The 23,315-nt window shown below is 39.2% G+C and overlaps 3 protein-coding genes and 1 pseudogene across 4 annotated transcripts; 1 reads left to right on the top strand and 3 right to left on the bottom strand.

Annotated features, from left to right (window-relative positions):
- Positions 1-434: 434 nt before the first annotated feature.
- On the bottom strand, positions 435-1,486 carry LOC145206881 (uncharacterized). Its single transcript, XM_080078553.1, has 2 exons — positions 1,163-1,486; positions 435-836 (listed from the first exon to the last, which is right to left on the bottom strand). Exons 1-2 carry the CDS (start codon positions 1,452-1,454, stop codon positions 676-678), a joined length of 453 nt encoding a protein of 150 aa, XP_079934679.1. The 5' UTR covers positions 1,455-1,486; the 3' UTR covers positions 435-675.
- Positions 435-5,898, bottom strand: LOC145206865 (uncharacterized; annotated as a pseudogene). The gene is made up of 4 exons (XR_013853727.1): positions 3,571-5,898; positions 3,203-3,289; positions 2,911-3,066; positions 435-1,430 (listed from the first exon to the last, which is right to left on the bottom strand). The product of XR_013853727.1 is annotated as an uncharacterized LOC145206865 (transcript).
- A 2,623-nt stretch (positions 5,899-8,521) lies between these two features.
- LOC145209438 (uncharacterized) lies at positions 8,522-14,399 on the top strand. Its single transcript, XM_080079724.1, has 9 exons — positions 8,522-8,570; positions 8,969-9,099; positions 10,949-11,077; positions 11,249-11,377; positions 11,546-11,674; positions 11,894-12,022; positions 12,407-12,550; positions 13,061-13,215; positions 14,145-14,399. The coding sequence occupies exons 1-9, from the start codon at positions 8,522-8,524 to the stop codon at positions 14,257-14,259; spliced, it is 1,110 nt and encodes a 369-aa protein (XP_079935850.1). The 3' UTR covers positions 14,260-14,399.
- A 5,848-nt stretch (positions 14,400-20,247) lies between these two features.
- Positions 20,248-22,963, bottom strand: LOC145207009 (uncharacterized). The gene is made up of 6 exons (XM_080078560.1): positions 22,834-22,963; positions 21,671-22,393; positions 21,503-21,585; positions 21,240-21,398; positions 20,770-20,908; positions 20,248-20,632 (listed from the first exon to the last, which is right to left on the bottom strand). The coding sequence occupies exons 1-6, from the start codon at positions 22,889-22,891 to the stop codon at positions 20,439-20,441; spliced, it is 1,356 nt and encodes a 451-aa protein (XP_079934686.1). The 5' UTR covers positions 22,892-22,963; the 3' UTR covers positions 20,248-20,438.
- Positions 22,964-23,315: the final 352 nt, after the last annotated feature.

Here is a 23,315-nt window from a genome sequence, read left to right as displayed (position 1 = left end):
GCCAAAAATAATATATATTGTAATTAATAAAACATTTGAAAGGTACTGTTCGATCACGTTACGTCACAGCAATAACCACGTTGCACTTTGGCAAAACACAATAACAGCACAACAGCAATCGCGCACACTTCACCGGGGCCAGGAGAGAACTGCCTCACCAAACACGAGGAAAAACGACGTCACATGCCTCTAGGAATGTGACCAATCACAACGCGTCACGAGAAATCACTGAAGCGGGGATGCGTTCGAAATGTGTCCGGTGTATAAGTACAAATAAAGATATTAAAGTGAAAAGGGGTGAAAATGGAACACAAGAAAACAAAAGTGGAAAAACAAGAAGTGAAAGGAATACCGTGAAAATAAGTATGGCTAAACAAAACAAACAAACATTATGAAACAAAACAACTAATATATTAATAGGTAAATAAAGTTACAGTGAAAAGCAAGTGCAATAATTAAACATTGAATCAGCGTATATCAAACTAAATGAACACAGTGAAACACACATATATCGATAGACAAATAGAGTTACCGTGAAAATCAAGTGCAATAATGAAATAATAAATCAGCATATACCAAACTAAGTGAACACAGTGAATAAAATAAACTAAGTGAACACCGGTTCACGTTACACTCCCCCGCCTGTATTAGTCCTACTCCCGGAGGACGCTTTCTTTAACTCTGGTAGAATTCCGTCTGTTTACGCATTCTCTTTGGTCTCGTTTCCAACACGTCGCTCATAATCTGCACGTCCGCGGACAAACCAGACCCGTTGTCGCATAGGGGTCGTTTGGAGCCGCGTTTCCTGAATCGTCTTCGGTGCTCGGGACCATCACCTGGACAACAACGGTTGGTAACGGCTTGTTGGAACCACGTGCTTGTTCACGTAAAGCTACATCTTCTTCACGGCGCTTCGCAGCAATTTCATCTCCATCGTTGTGCTCATCAAAATTGGCCGATGTTTTCTTTAAGCGATTGAAGTGCACTACTTGGGTTTTGCCGGTTTGATCAACAATTTTGTAGTTGACAGGTCCTTGCTTCTCTACTATCTGAAAAGGGCCTTTATAGGGCAGATGAAGCTTTCTACATTCGTCCGGTGCCACAACCGGGTTTTCCAACAGGACTAAATCGTTAACCTTAAGGGTGTCACCGCTTTGCTTACTGTTATATTGCTTCTCCATTTGCTTGCGCTGACACTGGAGGGTCTCGCGTGCCACTTCCATGGCAAGTGTCAGCCGATCTCGGAGTCCTTCCAGATGGACCAATGGCGACTGCTGGTCGTGCGGCGAGGGTGCATGTATCAGGTCAGCGGGCAGACGCAAAGGAGAACCTGTAAGCAAGTAGTGGGGAGCGAAGCTAGTGCTTTCATGCCGACTGGAATTGTATGATGCTACTACCGCTGACAAAGCCTCATCCCAGTGCTTTCCATCCTGTTGAACATAATTGCGGAGCATATTTAAAATTTAATGTAAAAGCATAGAGCCAATAAATGATAAGCTGCAGACAGTGCACACTGTTTCGACCTATAAGGTCTCATCAGTGCAGCTGGTGACGAGAGATCGGCCGCATTGGCTGGTGTAGCCATCAAACGGCACTCCAGTTTGTGGTGAGCAACAGGGTACAACCCCATACATTACCCAGTCTGTGCGATGCCACAGCACAAATGAAACTGGCTCACAGTGGCCAAGCAACTGCTTGGGAACCACAGTGAAGTCGGCTCGGTGTCACAGTATCAATGTAAAAGCATAGAGCCAATAAATGATAAGCTGCAGACAGTGCACACTGTTTCGACCTATAAGGTCTCATCAGTGCAGCTGGTGACGAGAGATCGGCCGCATTGGCTGGTGTAGCCATAAAACGGCACTCCAGTTTGTGGTGAGCAACAGGGTACAACGCGCGCATTGGCCGTAGATCTCTCTTGATTTCCATAACCATCGCAAAGAAGCGTGATCTGTGCGCAGCACAAAACTGTTACCCAGTAAATAACAGCGGTATAGTTTCGTCGCAAAGATCACAGCCAACAATTCCTTGCGAATGGTCGAGTAATGTCGTTCAGCTTTACTCAGGCTCCTACTACCATACGCGATCACATGCTCCTTGCCTTCGATCTCTTGACTTAGAACGCAACCTATTGCATAGTCAGAAGCATCAGTGTCTAATATAAAGGGTCGTCTAAAGTCGGGGTACTGTAGGATTGGTGCGTTGGTCATTTTATGTTTAAGCAAAGAGAAAGCACGTTGGCAACTCTCGTCCCATTCAAAGTTCTTTCCCTTTTCGGTAAGGCGGTGTAACGGGGACGCGATCTGCGCATATTTTTCGACAAATTTGCGGTAATAGGATGTCAATCCCACGAATTGTCGAACATGCTTAACAGTGGTTGGAATGGGCCAATTTGCAACAGCAGGAACTTTTTCGGGGTCGCACAGAATACCCGCCTTGGAAACGATATGTCCGAGAAAATTAACCTCGCTCTTGAAAAGGCAACACTTTGATGGCTTCAAAGTTAAAACCCTGCGGACTCCAATCGTCTTAAAACCAAATCTAGGCGGGCTAGATGTTCGTCAAATGTGCGCGCATATATTATTACGTCGTCCAGATACGCAAGAACTCCGCTCCATTCAACCCCATTAAGGACGATGCGCGTTAACCTTTGAAAGCTGGCAGCTGCATTGCATATACCCATCGGCATTACATTAAACTCGAATAGACCCATGTGGCTAGCGAATGCTGTCTTTTCGCGAGATTTTGGGTCCATAGGAATTTGCCAATAACCCGATTTAAGGTCGAGCGTGGAGAAATAAACGGAACCGGCCATCTCGTCCAAACTGTCGTCTATACGCGGGATGGGTTAACTGTTCTTTTTGGTGACGGCGTTAAGGTCACGATAATCGATGCAAAATCTTAAGTCACCTGACTTTTTCTTCACAAGAACAATTGAACTCGGCCAGGGAGATGTTGACGGGCGGACTAAACCTTGTTTGCGCATTTCATCGATGATCTCCTCAACTTTGTGCTTGTGACGTTGCGGCATCCTCCTAGGAGCTTGGCGCACTGGTCGAGCATCTCCTGTATCAATAAAATGCTGCGTAATACTAGTTTTGCCAAGATCAATTGCGGATGTAGAAAAGGCGCGCGTATGGGCTGACAGAACTTCAAGAACTTTTTGCCTTTGGTCTGCAGTCAACTCATCACTCATATTTACCCCGGAGACTATATTTCGCCAATGTTCATCAGCCTGGCCGTCCTCTGCTTTGTGTGTGACGCTGGAAACTCGCTCAGTTTCGGAAGTCTGCAAACAGTCGTTACAACTACATTTAGCAACATTGGCACCCAATAATACACGAGATGCGGGGTTGTAACATTGTACGGGGCCAAACGCTGCCACCCGGTACAGGCATGCGACTTTGAGCCCAGCAGGCAACTCGACGTCGTCGTCACTTAAATTGGCAAGTCGTATAGGCACAGTTAGTCCGGCAGTAGTGGTTACTGCGGTGGCAGTAAGAACTCCAAATCGTGCAGTAAACTCTGGGTTCCGTTCAATCACGGCAGTAAATGAAGACAATGACTCACCGTTACGGTCGGGGGGAAACTCTTCCATCACTTGCACCTCTGTTGATGCAGGGACTCTGGTCAATTCCGCTAGAAAGACTTCCTTTTCTTCGGGAATAAAGGACTGGTTCAGCAACGGCACTCTTGCTTTCCCGGCGGTCATTAGTGCGGTCTTGTAGCAAAGAGAGCAGTTATACTTTTTCAAGAAGTCTAAGCCTATGATACACTCATGTGCGGAGTGGTTGCATACATAGAATCGGTGGCTCACAGTTAGTCCACCAACTTTAATGTTTACATTAGCTATCCCAAGAGAATTCAACTGCGTGCCGTTTGCAGCGACCAGGCCAAAATTAGTTGGACACGACTCTAGGTTCATATTACCAACGTTTGAAAGTTTTCGCCACAGGTGTTCGGATAACAAAGATACAGTTGCCCCCGTGTCTACTAAAGCACATACCGGCACGTTTTCGGTCACAATCTCAACAAACCGCGGTAACACTTGCTTCCGGCGGACGGTCGGACGGTCGGGGAGTCGTTTGGTAGTCATCATCGATTTTGTGGGGGTCAGTCTAGAGGTTGCTCTGGGCACAGAAGAATAATTAAGGTTTTGTTTATCAACGGGTTGCATAGGAACGCGTCAACAGCGCGTCGTTTTTTTACCACGGTGACACTGGTGTTGGAGATGACCGGACTCTCCACAATTGAAACACCTTCGCTGATCTAAGGGTCGGGAAGGGCGCACATCGGAAATGTTGAGCCAACGCCAGCGTCCGAACCTGTTGCTGCAGATTCTCGCACTGGGCTTGCAAACTCAACAGTGCTTGATAAATGCTCTGTGTTTTTGTGTAAACCCTGCTTCAGCTCATTCAGGGTAGTAATTACAGTATTGTCAAAATCGCGTTTGTCATCTACGGACGTAGTGACTGTTGCGACAATGGCCGTGGATTGTTCGTTTAAAACCAACTCGGCAGCGGCCCAAAAGTCACGCTTATGGTTTAATCTATTCGAAATATTAGCGGCAAGGTTTTGATCTAATAGTCCAGACAACAACACAGTGTACATTACTTCTCTCTTGATGTCTTCTTCCTTTTCCTCCGGGTACGCTTTGTCTCCCAGCTCCTTGATTGCACGCACAAATTCTCGAGGCGTTTCGCGAGGCATCTCCCGACGTGTAATCAATCGATGGCGCAGTTTATGCAAGTAAGCGCCGCCGGTACTGTTCTTTAAAGCGCGCTCGACAATGACTGAGTAATCCAGGTTGTATACAGAACGGTCCTTGCCTTGTATTATCCAGCGGAGCTCGTCATCAATAGTAGACAAGAACATGTGCCTTTTTACCTCTTCAGTGGCCTTAATGCTGTCGGCGTACGATTCAAACACCCTAATAAAATCTTGCAAATCCGCTCCCGGCTCATACCGAGGCGGAGGCAATAAAAAGCTAAAAGCCATTTAAAATAATAAAAACAACAGTATGCTGTAAAAGCTCTTGTAAAAACAGTTTAACAAATGGAGTTCTCTCTATAGAAAAGTCACCGTCTCGCGATAGCAGGGTCCTGGCGTGCTCGCCAACTGTTACGGAATTATTTTGGTAACCACGAAATTTAGAGAAAGTTGTTTGGGTGCGAGATCTTTAACGCTATACCTTCCCAACTATCCCGATTGTATTCTAACACTCGAGGCTACCTCTCTAATTCGTAAAGCGGTCCAAGACCCTGCACTGACGGCTTATCGCTAAAACCAATTGTTACAACGATGACTTCGCTACTGGCCAAAAATAATATATATTGTAATTAATAAAACATTTGAAAGGTACTGTTCGATCACGTTACGTCACAGCAATAACCACGTTGCACTATAGCAAAACACAATAATAGCACAACAGCACCAAAACAATCGCGCACACTTCACCGGGGCCAGGAGAGAACTGCCTCACCAAACACGAGGAAAAACGACGTCACATGCCTCTAGGAACGTGACCAATCACAACGCGTCACGAGAAATCACTGAAGCGGGGATGCGTTCGAAATGTTACCGGTGTATAAGTACAAATAAAGATATTAAAGTGAAAAGGGGTGAAAATGGAACACAAGAAAACAAAAGTGGAAAAACAAGAAGTGAAAGGAATACCGTGAAAATAAGTATGGCTAAACAAAACAAACAAACATTATGAAACAAAACAACTAATATATTAATAGGTAAATAAAGTTACAGTGAAAAGCAAGTGCAATAATTAAACATTGAATCAGCGTATATCAAACTAAATGAACACAGTGAAACACACATATATCGATAGACAAATAGAGTTACCGTGAAAATCAAGTGCAATAATGAAATAATAAATAAGCATATACCAAACTAATTGAACTCAGTGAATAAAATAAACTAAGTGAACACCGGTTCACGTTACATTTGCACTCCTTCTTTGCACTCAAATTTCTCTGAAAACAGGTTTTATTAAATTTACAAACTCGAAAACCCGGGGTCATGCATTAGATCAGCAAAACAGCCTGAAATAAAATAAAAAAATAAGCACAAATATCGCAGATTTGATGCTTGAAATGTCAAGAGACAACCACAATTGGGCCAAACCTGATCGGACACTCCCAATGGAACACCAGGGTCATAGCACTTCAATAGGGGGACTTTATGTTAAAGCAGCGGTTCCCAAACTGGGGTCCGCGGTCCTTTAGGGGTCCGTGAGGCAATTTTGGGGGAGACCGCGAAGCGGTTGAAGTAATTCTATAATCTTATTTGGTGTCAGTTTGTGCCACTAAATAAGTATAAATCAAAGTAGAATTGAGAATCAACCGTCTCCATTGCTTAACAACAGCCTTTATTGAATGACAATTATCAAAAATGTAATTGTTCGCGCACAATTGTAGTGCATTTGTCCTGTTTGTGATGTCACAAGCTGTGTTTGGATGACTTTTATGCGCAATTTTGCATAACTGGCTAAAATCCTGCAATCAACTTTCGTTTTTATGAAATACATATTTAGGCTCAAGGATCGCGAGCCCTCAAAATAATGGCAAAGGGACCGTTTTGACAAAAATATGAAAAAGTTTGGGAACCGCTGTGTTAAAGCAGTGGTCTTCAACCTTTTTTATAGGCGACCCCAATTTAAGGGAAAATGAAATCAGAATTTACATTCGACCCCATTTTTTTCAACACTGAGAAAAATGTTTTAAGTAATGCTGAACGGAAAGAACTATTACATAAACTGTACATAATTACCAACAAATATGGCGATACAAAAGTATTACGGAAAAAGTTTTGTAAGGCGTTTCATTAAAGACATGTCAAATTGTTCAACATTTAGTTTGCACTGTTAGTGAAATGGTTGCGCCTGTATACTGTCCACGAATTTTTGAAGCCGCGGCTTGACTTTGCACAAGCTTAACCGCATGTTATGCTCCACTTCCAATCGATTACGATGTTTCGTTTTTAATACACTCATTGCACTAAATCCTGCTTCACACAGCCACGTGGTTAAAAACGGGATTAGAAAAATTTGGCATAGTTTGGGTACCTTGCATAAATAACTATTCACTCGTTCTGGTGTCACCTTAAATAAGACAAACTTATAGTGTTGAGTCATAATACACATTGTCCCAACCCATTGTTACGCGATAAAGGCATTTTCTGTTTTTCCACTACCACAATTTAATTGCAACAGGAGGTAGCAAGCTGTAGTACAAAACAAGAGCAAAAGTTGCGATCTGAAAGAACATAATATTAGTTTCATTTTCTGTTATCAATTTTAAAATGCAATAAATTAAATTCGGCGACTTATTGCGACCCCAGAAAAAGTTTAGGCGACCCCACCTGGGGTCGCGACCCATAGGTTGACGACCACTGTGTTAAAGGATACAAAGCATTTCTTTCACAAAGCATTCTTTAATTGAAATTCGAGTTGCCCTTCCCATACCAAGCCCTACAAAAGATCTCTGCAAGCACATAGCGAAAAAGAACGCTTAAAATAGACCACAAAAGCACAGTGGTTTTGTTCCGGGTATAGACCAGTAACTTCTGTTATGTGTCTAAACATGAAATTCTATGGCGGTCGTAAAAAGAAAGTTTTGTTACTTCTTGTGATGACAAGCCATGGTCATTCTAAACATTTTGAAGTTGTATATTAAGACACTTTAAATCAGACTGGTTTTGTATCAGATCATGAATAAATTGTCAAGATAATGTGTTGTCACCGAGTAGTAAGCCGAGGTCCACGAACATTTATTTTCATGCAGACATGGCATAAGTAAATAAAGCGTTTAATTGTTAGTTCCGTTGAACCCCAATTTGGTAAAAACTTCTTGTATGCTTAGCGTCACCCAAGCCAATTGTATTGTACCACAAAGTATTTGACTCGACCGACATTTTTCGGCAGCCTAGGTCACTGCCAACATTAAACAAAAGCAGCCATCAAAGGTAATGCGACAAGAAAACACCAGTCAAACAAAATATATTTGAAGATTATCCTGGGATTTTTTAAAAGATTTATGGTGTGAAACCGTTTTATTTTGAAGCCCAACTCACCACTTCACTGTGCTAAATCATAGACAGCGATGCACTACCCTGCGTTTTTTTTCTTCAAAAAAACAACTTTTTACTTTTTTGGGCCACTATATGGCACGTACAACACATCGAGTCGATACCCGGGTTTCGCCAACCACACTCCATGGATGACAAGTCAACCAAAGCAAAAAAATCGGCAAAACTTACCATTGTATGGTTTGTCGATACAGGAAAAGCGCTAGGTGACAAAACGCGCTAATCAAATGAGCTTTGTATCATAAAAAAACAACCATGGGTGAAAGGCCTGTGGTCGTCTCGGATGATGATCGTTAAGAATGTGACAGTATTAGAATTGTGCTAGCATGTCTGTGCTGATAATTGTTTTCTACAAATTGTTGTTTTTCAGAGTACTGGTAAACAAACAGATTTTAAAAAGGAAAAAGTTTTAAAGTTTAACATGAAGAAGATTTTTGTAATTTGGGCATTTGTGTTCGTATCGTGCAAAGGTAATAAAATCATTGCTAATCTAGCACTTGCGACTAAAATAGTTGTATTGTTGAATATAATAGGTTTTGTAAGCTATAAATATAAATTGTAAAGCATATCAGACCCGATTTTTGTTTGATTTTTTTGCGTGAATATAACAAAGCAAAACAGTTTAACTAAAAAGCTGGTGCTAAAGCGTGTGTTCAAAGTGTCAGTATGCCAGTAGTCAGTGTTTTTTTTAAGGTGTTTTGGGGTACCGTTTCGGTCCCCTAAATTTCTCCAGCGGTTTCCCAAAATTTGGAAATGGCTATTTTTTGGTATTTAAATGAAACACTTGCGGTCTTTTAAAACTACTTAGCGGTCACCCAAACCAAACCTTAAAAAAAACCTGCCAGTAGTAACCATACATTGTTTTCAGCCAATAATAATTGCGGATTTTTCTCCCACTGTGATATTGGTGACTATTGCTGCAACGGAATTGTAAATACTTGTCAATCAACTCCCGGTGGAAATTGCAGAAGAATAGAAGGATCGGATGACACACCAGTCGTAAGTATCTTTGTTCGGTTATATAATAAATGCAAAATTATAGTTATGTTAGTCACAGCTTTGCTTCAAACCTCCAAGTACCGTATCTGTTTCGTATGACCAAGTGGAAAACGTTTTAGTTTTCTTAACTGCCTTATTTTTATCTCAAATGTGTGGTGCAACACTCTAAGACGTTTACTTTGTAAACATTCTTTACTCTAGACTCTAGACCAGAGCTTCTCAAACTGTGGGTCGCGAAACAATATGCGTTATTATGTCAGTCACAATAAATGGTATACATGCGTACAATTACTGTTTTTTTTACGAGGTTCGAACCCAATACACTCCTGGGACGAATCCCGAACAGGTTTTTATGTCTGTATGTGGGTCAGGCGCGCCGGACCATTCGGCCAAGTTCCTGCCCTACGTTTACTGTTTAAACATCATTCCCGTGTACATAGGCGCCAAGTGGGCGGTGAATGGGCCACCTTGGGTTTGTAAAGCACGGTGGCGGCCACCGTGTATTATTTTTTTGCTTGTAGCGGTTTGGCACAAAATATCGTCAAAACTAAAAGCCAGTTTTGCTTTTGAATAAATGTGCTGGCGAAAAAGCAACGAAACGTGGCTTAAAACTGCAACCTATTTTGGTCAGTACCCTTTTTATGACGTCAAACACACAACTGTTGCCCGTGAATGTTTGGCTATTATTGTGTACAATTTGATGGTGCTGTAATAAATGGTTATTTTAGGTGATAAAAAGCAACAACAACGTGACCAAACATTTCTAAATTTTACCAAACCAATTTTAAACGGAACAACAGTGTGTTCCAAAATTTATTTTTTAATTTTGACGAACAGTCTATATGGGAAGTTTTTTGGGCTTTGAGTTTGAGTTCTTGTGGTTTCACGCATTTATGACGCCACATAAAATGACGTCATACTTTACGTCCGGCACCTTGCATTTTTGTAAAACTCGGCGCCTATGCCCGTGTATATACCAGAGATGCACAACCATGCGGGCGCAGAGACAAGTTTGTGCAGCCGTGAACATGTTTATTAGAATATATGTACTGGCGGCCGTGAAGTAAACAAACTTCTTTTTGCCAAATATTTTTATATTCAAACTGCTCTAAACACATTTTGTGGAACTTTAAAGGGTATTACCAGCCTAGTAGCCATATGCGCCGGACTTTTTTATGCCTATTGTGTGCAAACAATGCGAAAAAGCAGATACCACAACCGTCACAATATAGATTATGACGTCATAAAAGCTAAGACTTTCAATCTTTGTATTAAGTTACAAATTAATTTAGGCGCCATTAGATAGTATATGTATAATAATTAAGTATTTCTTTACATCAATTTAAAAACACAAGCAAGCAGGCAATTGGTGGCCGTTGTTGAAATGAAGATCTGTGATGCGGCCGTCAAGGGGTCGCGTAGGAATTTCTGTTTTAAAATGGGGGCGCAGAGCAAGAAAGTTTGAGTAGCCCTGGTCTAGACCATGCATTACTTGTCAGTGAGACATGTCTTTGTGAGTTGACCTTATTTTGTTTGGTTTTACCTGCGTTATCGAAATAAAAGTTTTTTTGGGGGGTAATTGGGGACTGGGGTAAGTCATCTATATTCTTCTAAACAAGGGGTGCACAACCCGCGGTGGTAAGGACACATGCGACCTCGGATATGAATTTATGCGACTGTATACATGTGCATTAAAACACAGTTAAGCGTTCAGGTAAATCGATGATTAAAGCAAAAAAAACGAAAACAATTAGTGGGGTCTGTGATGCGGCCGCCGTGGCGAGAAGGTGGTGCAAAAATAAGGAGGTGGGTTGAGATTAGAAAACCTAATAAAAAAGAATTTTTTAAGGATAATAACTGCGGTGCTGCGTCGCATTGTGACATTGGGGATTATTGCTGCAATGGAATAGTTAATACTTGCCAAGCAACCGCAGATGCGAACTGCAGAAGAATAGAAGGTCCAGGTGACACGCCAGTTGTGAGAAATATTTTCTTTTATTATCAATTACGGTGGATAAACAGCCCCTGCAGGCATTATGCTTGAATTGTCTTTACTTTTATTTCACTGCATTGCCTATGGTGCCGAATTTATGAAATATGCTATTGGTTGTTGTAATTGCTAGTGTAATATAGAAATTATTTTTTGAAGATCAATAACTGCGGTGCTGCGTCTCATTGTGATATAGGAGATTACTGCTGCAATGGAGTTGTTAATATTTGTCAAGCAACCGCCGATGCGAATTGCAGAAGAATAGAGGGACCGAATGACACTCCAGTTGTAAGCAATATTTTCTTTTTTAATACAAGTCGTGGAAATAAACAACCCCTACATGCGTTATTCTTGGTTAGTATTTAGATTTATTTAGCTGTAGCCTACTGCCCAGTTTTTGAAATATACTATTGGTTTTTGTATTTGATAGTGTAAATTAGAACTTTTTTATCAAAGGTCAATAATTGCGGTACTGCATCTCATTGTGATATCGGGGATTACTGCTGCAATGGAGCTATTAATATTTGTCAAGCAACCGCAGACGCGAGTTGCAGAAGAATAGAAGGACCAAATGACACGCCAGTTGTAAGACATCTTTTAATTTTATCTTCAATCTTATAGGATAAACAACCTCCCGCAAGCGTTAGCTTACAGTTTGTCTTACCTTTTTTCCTGAATTGCCTAATTTATCAAATACATACACTATTGGTCTGTTATAGACTATTTGCTAGTGTATTCGAAAACATATTTTGAGGTTTTATTGGATAAAATAGGAACAAAATTACTAAACTTGCCGTTTTTAAGGATAACAACTGCGGTACTCTATCTCATTGCGATATTGGTGACTATTGCTGCAATGGTTTCATCAATGCTTGTCAACCATTTGACGGTGGAAATTGCAGAAGAATAGAAGGATCCGATGACACGGCTGTTGTAAGAAACAGTATTTTTTTATCTTGGTTCTCATAACAGCTTTTGTCCAATTAGCCTATACAACAAGCTGCCCTAAAACTGTCGAATTTTTTGCAATTTTCCGAAAATTAAGTCCAAACCCGATTGTTTTTTCAAACCATGTTTATTTTAGTTACCGAATGCAATTTGTAGACAGGATTGCATAATATTCACGGAAAGTTGCATAAGCAACAAACCAGTAGCTTATACACTTTATAAGTAAACATATTCCTAAAGCCAACATTAATTACAACGCCATAGTAGTATCATTTCAACGAGGCCCGATTTACAAGTTCTGTGACATAAGGGGCCAAAAGGGTTTTACCACAATTATGTAGAAGTTTTATTTTACTAAACTCTTTGTAGGACAACAACTGCGGTTTAGCCTCCCATTGTAACAATGGTGAATACTGCTGCATTGGAACCATAAATACTTGTCATGCAAACGCCGGCCGAAATTGCAGACAAATAGGAGGATCTGATAACACACCAGTTTTAGACAGTCAATCGGTTTGTATTATTGTTTCTTTCTTGTGTACTGATGGTGTAAAACAACTCAAAAGGACTCCTTTATGATTGTTTTGTAAAATTTCTGCTGAAGCATTTGCTAATGAGTACACTACCGGGGTAATACACTTAATGGACCGATATTTTCTTCCTGCCCGTTCAATAAAATACTTGAGTCAGGATTTGAGCAACCAACACCAGAAATACAAGTTGTGTTTTAAAATACCTTGGCAGCATAAAAAATGTCTGGTTTTTTTTATCCCTGCGGAGTTAAACATAGACCAACAGGTTACGCTGTTTATCAAGTCCAGCATGGAATTTTTTTACAATACAGTTAACTTCAACAAGATTGTATCCAAAGAATTTTCGTTTCATTGGATCCCTTCAAATTAAAAACGCCGTTTCGGCAGGATCATCCAATGTCAATAAAAACAATATTTAAAAAAAATCGAAACTACGATACTTTAAAGAGTTTGTGGTATCACGGATAAACGTCTCTTATCTCATTTACAGGACATCGATTGCAATGTATATGTCGCTTGCAGCTCCTACGTAGTATGTTGTCGTGGGTCAGTCTCATCATTTTCGGTTATCATGAGCAATCCTTGTGGTTTTAACGGCACACTTCCGGCGGCTTGCGAAACAATTCCAACCAACGGCATTGCCAGGTACATTTCAAGAGAAAATATACCTGTATGCTTTAGTACAGCGGTTCTCAAACGTTTTTAATTTTTTGTCGTAACGGTCCCTTCGCAATTGTTTCAAACACTAGCGGTTCAATCTAAATATATTCATAAAACTTAAATTACAAGCCAAAATAAAGCTGTCCAGTTACCAAACTAAAAGTTAATTTATTCCTTTAGAAAGCATTCCCACAACAACATACAAAATAAATTTAGTTTCGTTTCGTAAATCACTCTGCGTGGGAATGTTTCTGAGGAAATTTATTACGTCATAAACAAGACTAAAACAATATAAACATAGTGCGCGAATAATCGCTTCTGTTTGTTATTTGAAAATCAAGAAAAGAATTACATTTTGTCATAAAAAACTCGTTTGTGTATCTAATTTTTGCTTATACACTCGCAAGATCTCACATTACATAAGATTGCAGAAATACAAATCGTGTTGCGACCCCATTTTGAGAACCTTTGTTTAGTATAAGCAGCTATTTATTACAAACTCCGGTCAGTCAATTGTATGTGCGTGTTTTACCTTTATTTGTAAGATGCTTGCACGTAAACTACTTTTAAATTTGTGCACAAATCTATTAATCAATCAATTTTTAATTTATAGAAGCAATTTGTAAACAAACAATACGCACCTTTATTAGATTTTTAGACAATAGACCAGAAGTCTGCAACCTCTGGCTTGCATGCCAAGATGATTTTTCATGACACATTCAACGATTTGCGTGTTTATACTGAAGTACCATTGTTTTTCTTTTTCATTCAATTTGAAATTCAACCTACATGTACAGATCTGTCTGCTGATATATAGTTAATTTGGGTGTTTTTTCAGACTTCAAAATGCAAGAGTTCTCTGATTTACATAATTTACTCATTTTTGTAATCATTTTTCATTGTTTTGTTTTCAGCGCTTCGATGAACTCAAGCTCCTCAACTTCATCCAAATTGTGGATAAGTCTTACCTGTGGTGTGGGCATTGTAGCAACTCTTTTAGCAGCTTATGGTGATCAATACTTTGCATGATCTGTTAGGCTACTTGCCAATCTCGGGCAAGGTTTGGATTTGCTTATTAAAAAAATGCTTTTAGGCTCTTGCAAAATAAAATTTAGTATTTAGAATAACATTTAACGTTATCGATTGTGATTGCTATGCAAATGCCTAAGAAATAAAATACGTAACTTGATGTGAGTTTGATTTGTTTTCCGCTTTAAGCATTCATCATGTATGACAGCAATTTAAACAAAAACTGCCATTAAAAACATTCAAAATCTATTGTGCTTCAACAACGTAGTTTGCCAAATAAACAAATCAATAAGTTAAGGTTTGTAGTGATCTTTTCCAATGTAACGTGTACGAGCACGTGAGAAACCTGCGTTTTGTTCAATTATTTGTAAAATAATGAATTGGCAACACCAAAAATGTAAACTTGATTAAAAGAAAGTGACAGAAATGAAAACAACAATAGCAGGCTACGTAACATAAAATACCACTGAGACAAACTTTTGCAGAGATGACCGAGTTAAAGAATTTTTTTGTTGGGATTTTGTGACACATGTATGATATAGCCGACACTTGTAACATCTTTTCTTTAAGGCAATAATCGTTTTAACTGAAAAATTTGACTATTGATGGCGGGGCGATTTCCAAAGCTCAAATACTCTACAGACCTAATGGTTAGGGTAAAAACACAACAAAAGCTCCTACCACTAACAGTTTTCTTTAAAAGTGGCCGCAAACACCAGGCGAATATATCTTCCTTTACATGAAACTGACTGCCCCTATTTTAACCAGGGATTTTATTTTATCTGCTGTTGGTAGTTTTGATCAATTATTAAAACAATTGTTTTGGTCATATCTCTTGAATGTTGACATGTACAACGTACTAACTTATGATTAGGCAAGACACCAAACTTTTTTCACAGCGGGCCAGGCACCTCGGTTCCCAAACAAGGGCCACGGTTCCCAAACAGGGATCCTCGAAGCCTTTCGCCTGACTCTCCAGAGCAGGGGAGTAGCCAGATTGTTTGTACGTCTATTGTGTGCAACAATGCGAAGAAAACTGGAACTATAGCTTCGCAATACAAGATTATGTCATAAACAGTAACGATAATCATCAAACTGTTCAGCTTGATGGGGGGGCATTAACTTATAAAATAATCTGCCTTTTCAGGCGCCATTCGATGGTATATAATATAGACATGTATAAGATAAACCTAATTTTTACACCAGTAATTTTAAAACAAAACATAAACAGGCACTTGGCGGCCGTTGTTGAAATATGGATCTGAAATGCGGCCGTCATATCGAAATGGTTGTGCAAACCGGCGTTAGACATTTGACAATAATTCAAAAAGAAAATCAAAAACATAAATATATTGTAAAATATTTTAATCTAGAAGCACGTCAACAAACATACAGTTAAGCTTTTTACCCAACGTTTATTTGTAAAAAAAGGAAATGTAAAGTTTGTCCAGTTTAGCAAGGTGGTTTCTGCCAACATTGCTTAACCCTTTAATTGCCACGGGCGCATAAATGCGCATGGAGACATGCCTCGTTGTTAACAGCGACAAAAATCGTATTAGTGCGAATTTTTTTTCCAACTGGGGTGCGTTGGAAAGCTTATGCATATTGGCTTCAATTTATTTGAAAAAAATGATATGTTAGCATTTGAAAAAAATTAATTACAGTAAGGAGAAAGTGAAAATTCAGAAAAAAACAAGTTTTTTTCAAATTTTTGTTTTTGAGCCGTTTTTTGATATTTTACGCTTGACTGATTCACAGACAGCTGCTTGGAGTTGATTTTAGGGCTTTGCGTGCGTGTTGCGGCCATCTTTGTTTACAATTTGATATGTGTGCAGCTGAATTGGGCTTGAAAGTGGGTAGTTAGGGCCTGTAAATTTGCCTTGATTTGCTTGAATATACAACTGTATGAGTCAGTTTAGCTTTATTATTAGTGGTGACAACAGTTATTTATCAAGAAAACAACTGTTGTAGAAGCACTTTGACTTTGGAAGTTGGTGCTTGCTGACCTATATTATGATTGTATCTGGCCCACAAATGCATTTACATTTGTCAAATGATGAGGAGATGTGGCCTCACGAATGGACAACAAATACAGAAGAATCAATGCAAAGTACCTAGGGAAGGCTTGAAATTGTGTTTTTTCTGCAAACTTATATGCACTGTGTTTACAAATTTTACATGTTGTGGTGTAATAATACATAATAAACATTCCATTTAAAAAAAACTTGTGAATGCATTATGTGTATACAGCTGGTTGGTAAACATTATAATAAGTCAGTGAAATGTCATATTAGCCAATAAATATTATTGAAAACAAGTTCCATACCCTCAAAAACATTAATTTTATAATTTAATACTGTAAAATAACAAACTGAAATTAATGATTATGACGACATGAGCTAATTAATGACGTAATCAAAATAACACAGATAAAATTTTGTAACGAAGTGTTTGTAAAACAACTTGTAACTAATAATTGTAACGAAAAACATCAATAAACTGCAATTTCATGAAAAAATAGAATTAAAATGACGTCATTTCATAGGTGATGACGTCATCGAAATTTTTTTTATCTTAAAATTGTAGAAAATTATATACCCAACAACTTTCCCAGAGAAAGTTTTTGCCTATCTTCTATCGATTTTGCATAAAACCTAAAAGAGCAAGAGCATGTCTAAACATCATTTTTTGTCAAAACAAATTCGGCAGTTAAAGGGTTAAACGATTCGTCCTAATTCCATCTATATTCCATGCCATTAAACACCAACCGCTTTGTACCTGCATGGTCGCATTACCTTCAATGCCTATCAGTCAAGGCCCTGGCAACGTTGAGTTAATTACGTTAACTTCATAATAACGATAATAGCGTCGTGATTAAAATTGTTCACGCCTCATGAACCCAACAAAGTCACAATTTTTAATACAATTTGTAAGAACCGACCTATAATATCAGAAAGTTTAATGAAGGATTCGGCTGTACAGCTTTTGTAATCAACAAGTTTAGGTCGTCTTGTAGACAGAAAATAGTACAGACCCAAATCTGGTTTAATTTGTTTTGCAATATTTGTAGCAGCCTATCTGTAAAAATGAAATTGATTCTTGTGGTTTGGATGTTGCTGTTTGTCGTTTGCAAAGCAGGTAAGGTATTTTGCCTACTTATTTTATTCACTCTGGGTTAAATAAAATTTTCACTTGAGAAGTGTTTCTAACATTATGGCTAATAGACGTCCGGACATGCGCAAAGAGTTTTACCAGCCTAGTAGCCATGCGGCGGTCGTAGTAAAAAGGTTGTGCTATATCTCGTTTGGCAGATTTCTGGCTTATTAATATTAACTTGACCTCAACGAATTTTGCGAGGCGATTTACAGGTATTTGCCAGCAATGTATAAATATATACAACGCAAAACGTAATAGAAATTCTGACATCATAAAAAGCTATGATTGATCGCCAATTAGTCACCAAATTAAATTTTGGCATAAATTTGGACACCATTTAGATCTAGACCTAGGGCACGATGCTGAAAAATTATGAGATAGATCTTATTTATTTACAATTCCTTTTGAAATAAGGAGCTGTGATACGGCCGTTAATAGCTGGAATTCAGGGTTGTGTACCTCTGCTTTACAGTGACTTGCGTTTTTCAAACAGTCTGGACATATTTTTATGGTTTGGCTTTTAGGGCGACTCGAATTAAGCCGAAAGTTATGATAACTGCAAGTCGAGTATTTTAACCGCAGAAACTCGGCTCAACCAATGTTTTAAAAAAGATAACTGAGTGGATTTTGATAAAACCTTGAAGTTATCTAATGTACCCTTTTTACACAGTAAGTCAAGTCAGGTCGCTACTTTATAATTTACATTCCACAGAAAACAACTGCGGGGCATGGAATTGTGACCCAGGAGATTACTGCTGTACTACACTTGTCGTTACACACTGCAGTGATACTGATAACAGAATATCGAGTTGCAAGCAAATTGAACTCTTTAACATGTAGATATTTTTTGATTTGCTTTATTACTAAAATTAGATTGTTCGGTATAAAAACGGAGTTTAGGTCAGAGGCCAACAAACATTGGTCCATAGGCGATTAATTATTATGGACAGTTGTCAAAGAACATTAAAACCAAACGAAAACGGTATATCTCAAAAGATGGTGACGGTTAGGGCTATTCGGGTTGGAGTTATGATATATCATTAAAAACTCTAAAATTTAGTTTCTAATGTAATTTTTTTTTAAAACTTTCTTTCCAACCCTACCCCTCTTTAGCCGCTAAACAAATAATTCAGCCTGCACCACCTATCAAAACTTTGCTAAACGTGCAGCTGACGTGAGTTATGGTGGTAGTAGCTCTACCAAAACAACCACATATGCCACTCACTAAATGCGCATCATGATAATTGATTGTTGTTGTAGTATGTACCTGACAGGGGATAGCCAATAATATCTGGTTTTAACCCATTGGTTTACCTTTGGATGCTTGTACCGTTCGTGAAAGTTTGTCGTGCAATTGTCTACAACAGTGGTTCTCAAACTGTGTTACGCGTACCACTAGTGGTACGTCAGAACATTTCAGGTGGTACGCGAGAAGATTTCTGTGATATACCTATTACAAGCTTAATACCTATAATTTCAGTCCGATATAAGATTGCAGCTCAACTGACAAAACTAAAACTCACTCGTGTTTTGGACATTCTTTTAAAATTGACATTCTGTAAACAAAATTTGCTAACCAGGTTAACAAAATGGGTCTATTTCTTGGTTTATCTGTTCAAACAGGGTTTAGGTGGTACGCAGCAATAGAAAAAGTTGTCAGGTGGTACGCGACCCGTAAAAGATCGAGAACCACTGGTCTACAATGACTGACAAAACCAAATGAAATTTAAGAAATTAACATGAAACTTCATATGTAACTAATGAACATGTTGAATACATGGCAAGTTTTTTGAAAATTAACAGTATTTTAAGCACAGCGACAGCCAGTCCATGCTTTTGCTTCGTCATATTAGTCAAAATCTTTACTTTTTTACGAACATATTTAAACATGACTCATTTTGTCACCGTATACTTCGTATGTCCTGCTTAGTGGCTTTGTACCACGTAGTCGTAGACCACGCAACCTTCTTTAACCTGTCCGCAACGCCGAACAGTTTGGAGCAACCTAGTTTAGGCAACTAAACTTTTGACTGATTAATTGTTAAGAAACCAGTTGTTTTTTAGCTTTTGGGTTTACGTTGGAGTTGGGGTAGCCGTTCCTGTTGTTGCTGCATTAATCGTTATCATCGGTTGCTATTGCTACAAAACCCGAAACCGACCAGTACCCCAACCTGTCACGTCAACGTATGTCGTGCCGTCAGCATACAATTACCAACAACAACAACAACAACAACAACAACAACAACAGCAACAACTGTGTATGTATACATAAATATATATTTGCTTTTTAACCAATCTAAGTGTTCTTTATCATACTTAACGTTAATTCTAAGATCCAATACTGCAACTGCTCTTTTTTAATCACCTGTTTTGACAGCCCAAATCAATGTCATAACCAACAACGCACAAACCACCAATCAGAATTCTTTCATTCCCCCTTCTGTTACATCACAACCAAACCCTATGCCGCCACAACCAGCTTTGACTTCGCAGCATCCCGGCTTTGGTGCGGAAGTTTATGAAAACCAGCTCTCTGCACCATCTTACAACGCACAGTTCGCTACAACCAAGCAGTGAAGGCGGAATTACTTATGGCTCGATATATAACCGTTAATTTAGTTTTCCTGTAATAGTTAGTTGATGTGCCTTTTGTAAGTGTATCACGTTATGTTAGATGTAACTGTCGTTTGTGTCGCTCTTTTCTTGACAATTCACAAATTAGTGCATGAGATATGCCTATCGGTGTGCAACTTAGATTTAATTCTGACACCAAAGGAGTAAGACGTTGCAAAGAGTAAATTTAATAATTAGTACAGACAACAACGAACTGTGTTCATTTGAATATAAGCGCGGTTTTATTGAATTGTGAGGCATTTTGAATTCGCAACCACCTTGTGCATTATGAGGTTCACGCAAAACACAGTTAAATAATCACAGTAAAAAACACAAAAAACATGAATTTTAACAAAATCAGCGCTTATGTGCAATATGTACAAAATAAATCTTCGTGAGTACTATGTCATTTATGCGTCACACTGAGGCTTGGTGACATCACAGTGGGTTTGGTGACGTTTGAGGAGTGAGATTCTGGAGAAGGTTTTTTCACACGTGATGCAGCTGTACCGTTTCACGGTTTCGTGAGTCTGCATATGAGCACGGAGATTTGAGCGATCTGCAAATGCGCGGGAACATACCGTGCACTCATATGGTTTCTCTCCTGAAAGATAGTAATAAATGTTTACACACAATAATAAAAAAGATTGAACAGATCTTGGCAAGAAGTAAAAACAACTGCAGAAATATTTGCATCACCAGCAGCAGTTGGCGCTGAGGATAAAAGTAGCCATGACATACCTGTGTGGGTCCGGATATGTCCCTGAAGTAACCAGGTGCGAGAGAAGGCCTTCCCGCATATGTGGCACTCACAAGGGAGGGTGTGGGTACGAATGTGCATGCGCAAGGCACCAAGGGACGTACATTCCTTCTTGCATATCTACGTGCAAAGAGAACGTTTGCGTTATAAACTGGGCAACTGGGTTTTAACGTCAAGCACATTCAATATGCCTTCAATGGTAATTTTATTATTCATGTATAATGATTTTGCAATTATCTATGTTGTCAGTTGTCATATAACGTTTTGCAGTCAAACAAAGCAAATACACACAAAAGCTATTGATCTTTTCTTGGTTGATATTAGTGTTAAAATTATCTTTAAACAGAAATATTATTTTTTCACCCGAAACTCAAAATAATTTATCTTAAAATAAAAGTATTAAATTGTTTTCTATTACGTACGCCACATTTGATACCGAATGCGCTCTCACCTTGCAATTAAATTTACTTCCGGCTTCCGGGTCCTCGTGGGTTTTCGCATGCTTTGCAAGGGCGCCAATAGTGGCATAAGTCCTTCCACATACATCACAGGGCAAACGGCACGGTTTAAAATTAACCGGTTGAGGACGCACTAACCCATCTGAGGTGTACTACAAATATAAAAGGCGTTTAAAAATCACATGTCTCTTCGTTATAAATTTGTTAAATATGCTTCAGCACAATATTAAAAACAGTTGAATTTCGTTACGTTTACCTGGTTGTGTTCGGTTGATGAAAATTTTTCATTGCCTTGTTTAAGTTTCTTGTCGCTTGGTGGTGCAGCTTGTTCTTTTTGGTCTGTTACAAAACAGATAACATGGTTAACCCAAAACATTTAAATTTGACATGAGCTTATTTAAACCAAATTAAATCTACAACTTACCATCACTCTGGCGTCTTCTTTTGACTCCTCCAATCACATTTCCAAACTGCGGCGCGACCATTGTCGGTAAATTGTGATACATTGCAAAATTTGTCATTTCGTTTTGCTTTTTGTTGTGGTGCACCGGGCTAGTAGCACGTCGCTTCTCGCCTTGCTTGTAAACCTTTGCGAAATCGGCCAGAATCGATGGGTCACGTGATGGTAGGCACTCGCCGGATTGGCTGGCCATGATTGCTTGGAACTGCGAAAGGACGCCAGTGGAGTCATCCGACTTTTGCTTGGATGCAGCAATTTTTGCTGCCGATGTGTGTTGACTGTATAGACCCGGATTAAACAGACTCGCACTAACTGGAGCAAAAGGGTTCATGCTCCCTAGTGTCGCAGGTGGAAATAAGTACGGCCATTGAAGCAAAGAGGAAGGATATACAAAAGGCATCGGCAGAACTGGCGCCGGGGGACTTCTTGTTGTTTCAATATTTTTTGTGAAATTGATATTTTCGGTTTTACCACGTCTGTGGCAGCTCAAGTCAATTGGCTCGTCTGCTTCCAAGGACCCCAGGTACTTTACTCCTTTTTTCAGAAACACCCCCTCATCGCTATCTCCAGATCCCGAACCCGCGGATGTTAGCGATGACGTAGGTGAAGACGTTGATGCGCCGGAATCGCTGTTGCTATAGAAACTGTCGTTCCCATTGGATATGTAGTCACGTGGGAAAGAATTGTCTGAAAAAAATGCATGTTAATTTATATGCAAAAAAGTTCGATTTTGAAAACATAGTTTTAACATTTGAGTGTAAATGTGGCGTCAACAACACGAACAACTGCGTCAGGTCGGCCACGCTTACGTAACAGTTATATTTATGTCGTCACAATCCCTAAGGACTCGCTTCGCTATTAATACCGACCACCTGTCTACAAGCGATTGTCGCGTAACAAAAACTTGACAGATCAACGCCTGTGACAGGTTTATGACGTCACTGGCAACATTTGTGTCGTCACACCGACAAAAGTTGTTACGTGTAAATGTTTAACATCCGTTTCTCTGCGGGAATTCCCGTTGCCGCAATTTCTTACTGCACAAGTGACGATTGGTCACAGCGGGTGAACGACGTTTGTCGGATTGAGTCTTAGCAACTGTGATGTTATAATCGACAGTATCTTACCTTGAATACCTTTGGTTTCAAACTTTCGTGGAAGCAAAATAGATTCGATTGAAGTCATTGTTACGTCACAAAAGTCACAGTGTATCGTAATAATGTGCAAAGCTAAAGAAACAAAAATAAATGTTATTTGATTGCAATAAAACTTTAAACAATAGTTTGCAATTGTTTCTGATATAACTGTCACCACTGACATGTATTTACTGCCCTACACTCGAACTAATGTTTTCGTAGTACAGCGAATTTAAAACATGAAAACCCAAAAACTTTTCTTTCTTTCGCGAGGTTTGTTAATTGAACTCAACATAAGTACATTTGATTTCTAAGCAATGTTTGCATTGCCCGTGTAAGCTTACATTTTAAGCACTAATACTTTGCACTGTTGATAACGTTAAATGAAATAAACTAAAGTCGCTCTGTTCTTTCACTGTCAAGAAATCCAAATCTTCCGAACTAAACAAACGCAACCAAATCACTTAAGTATT

Source organism: Phallusia mammillata, chromosome 1 (assembly GCF_965637545.1).
Source record: "Phallusia mammillata chromosome 1, kaPhaMamm4.hap1.1, whole genome shotgun sequence".
Classification (NCBI taxonomy): Eukaryota; Metazoa; Chordata; class Ascidiacea; order Phlebobranchia; family Ascidiidae; genus Phallusia; species Phallusia mammillata.
This window is presented reverse-complemented; position numbering and strand designations above follow the sequence as displayed.

Bases quoted from the DNA above. Each gene is read 5' to 3' on its own strand.
- LOC145206881 (XM_080078553.1), bottom strand. From the start codon at position 1,454: ATGCTCCGCAATTATGTTCAACAGGATGGAAAGCACTGGGATGAGGCT. The intron at 837-1,162 runs GTAAGCAAAGCG...GTTGTTGTCCAG, and splicing joins AATGGAGAAGCAATATAACA to GTGATGGTCCCGAGCACCGA.
- LOC145209438 (XM_080079724.1), top strand. From the start codon at position 8,522: ATGAAGAAGATTTTTGTAATTTGGGCATTTGTGTTCGTATCGTGCAAA. The intron at 11,078-11,248 runs GTGAGAAATATT...TATTTTTTGAAG, and splicing joins GTCCAGGTGACACGCCAGTT to ATCAATAACTGCGGTGCTGC. The intron at 13,216-14,144 runs GTACATTTCAAG...TTTTGTTTTCAG, and splicing joins CCAACCAACGGCATTGCCAG to CGCTTCGATGAACTCAAGCT.
- LOC145207009 (XM_080078560.1), bottom strand. From the start codon at position 22,891: ATGACTTCAATCGAATCTATTTTGCTTCCACGAAAGTTTGAAACCAAA. The intron at 22,394-22,833 runs GTAAGATACTGT...CATTTTTTTCAG, and splicing joins TGAAACCAAAGGTATTCAAG to ACAATTCTTTCCCACGTGAC. The intron at 21,586-21,670 runs GTAAGTTGTAGA...GTTTTGTAACAG, and splicing joins AAGAAGACGCCAGAGTGATG to ACCAAAAAGAACAAGCTGCA.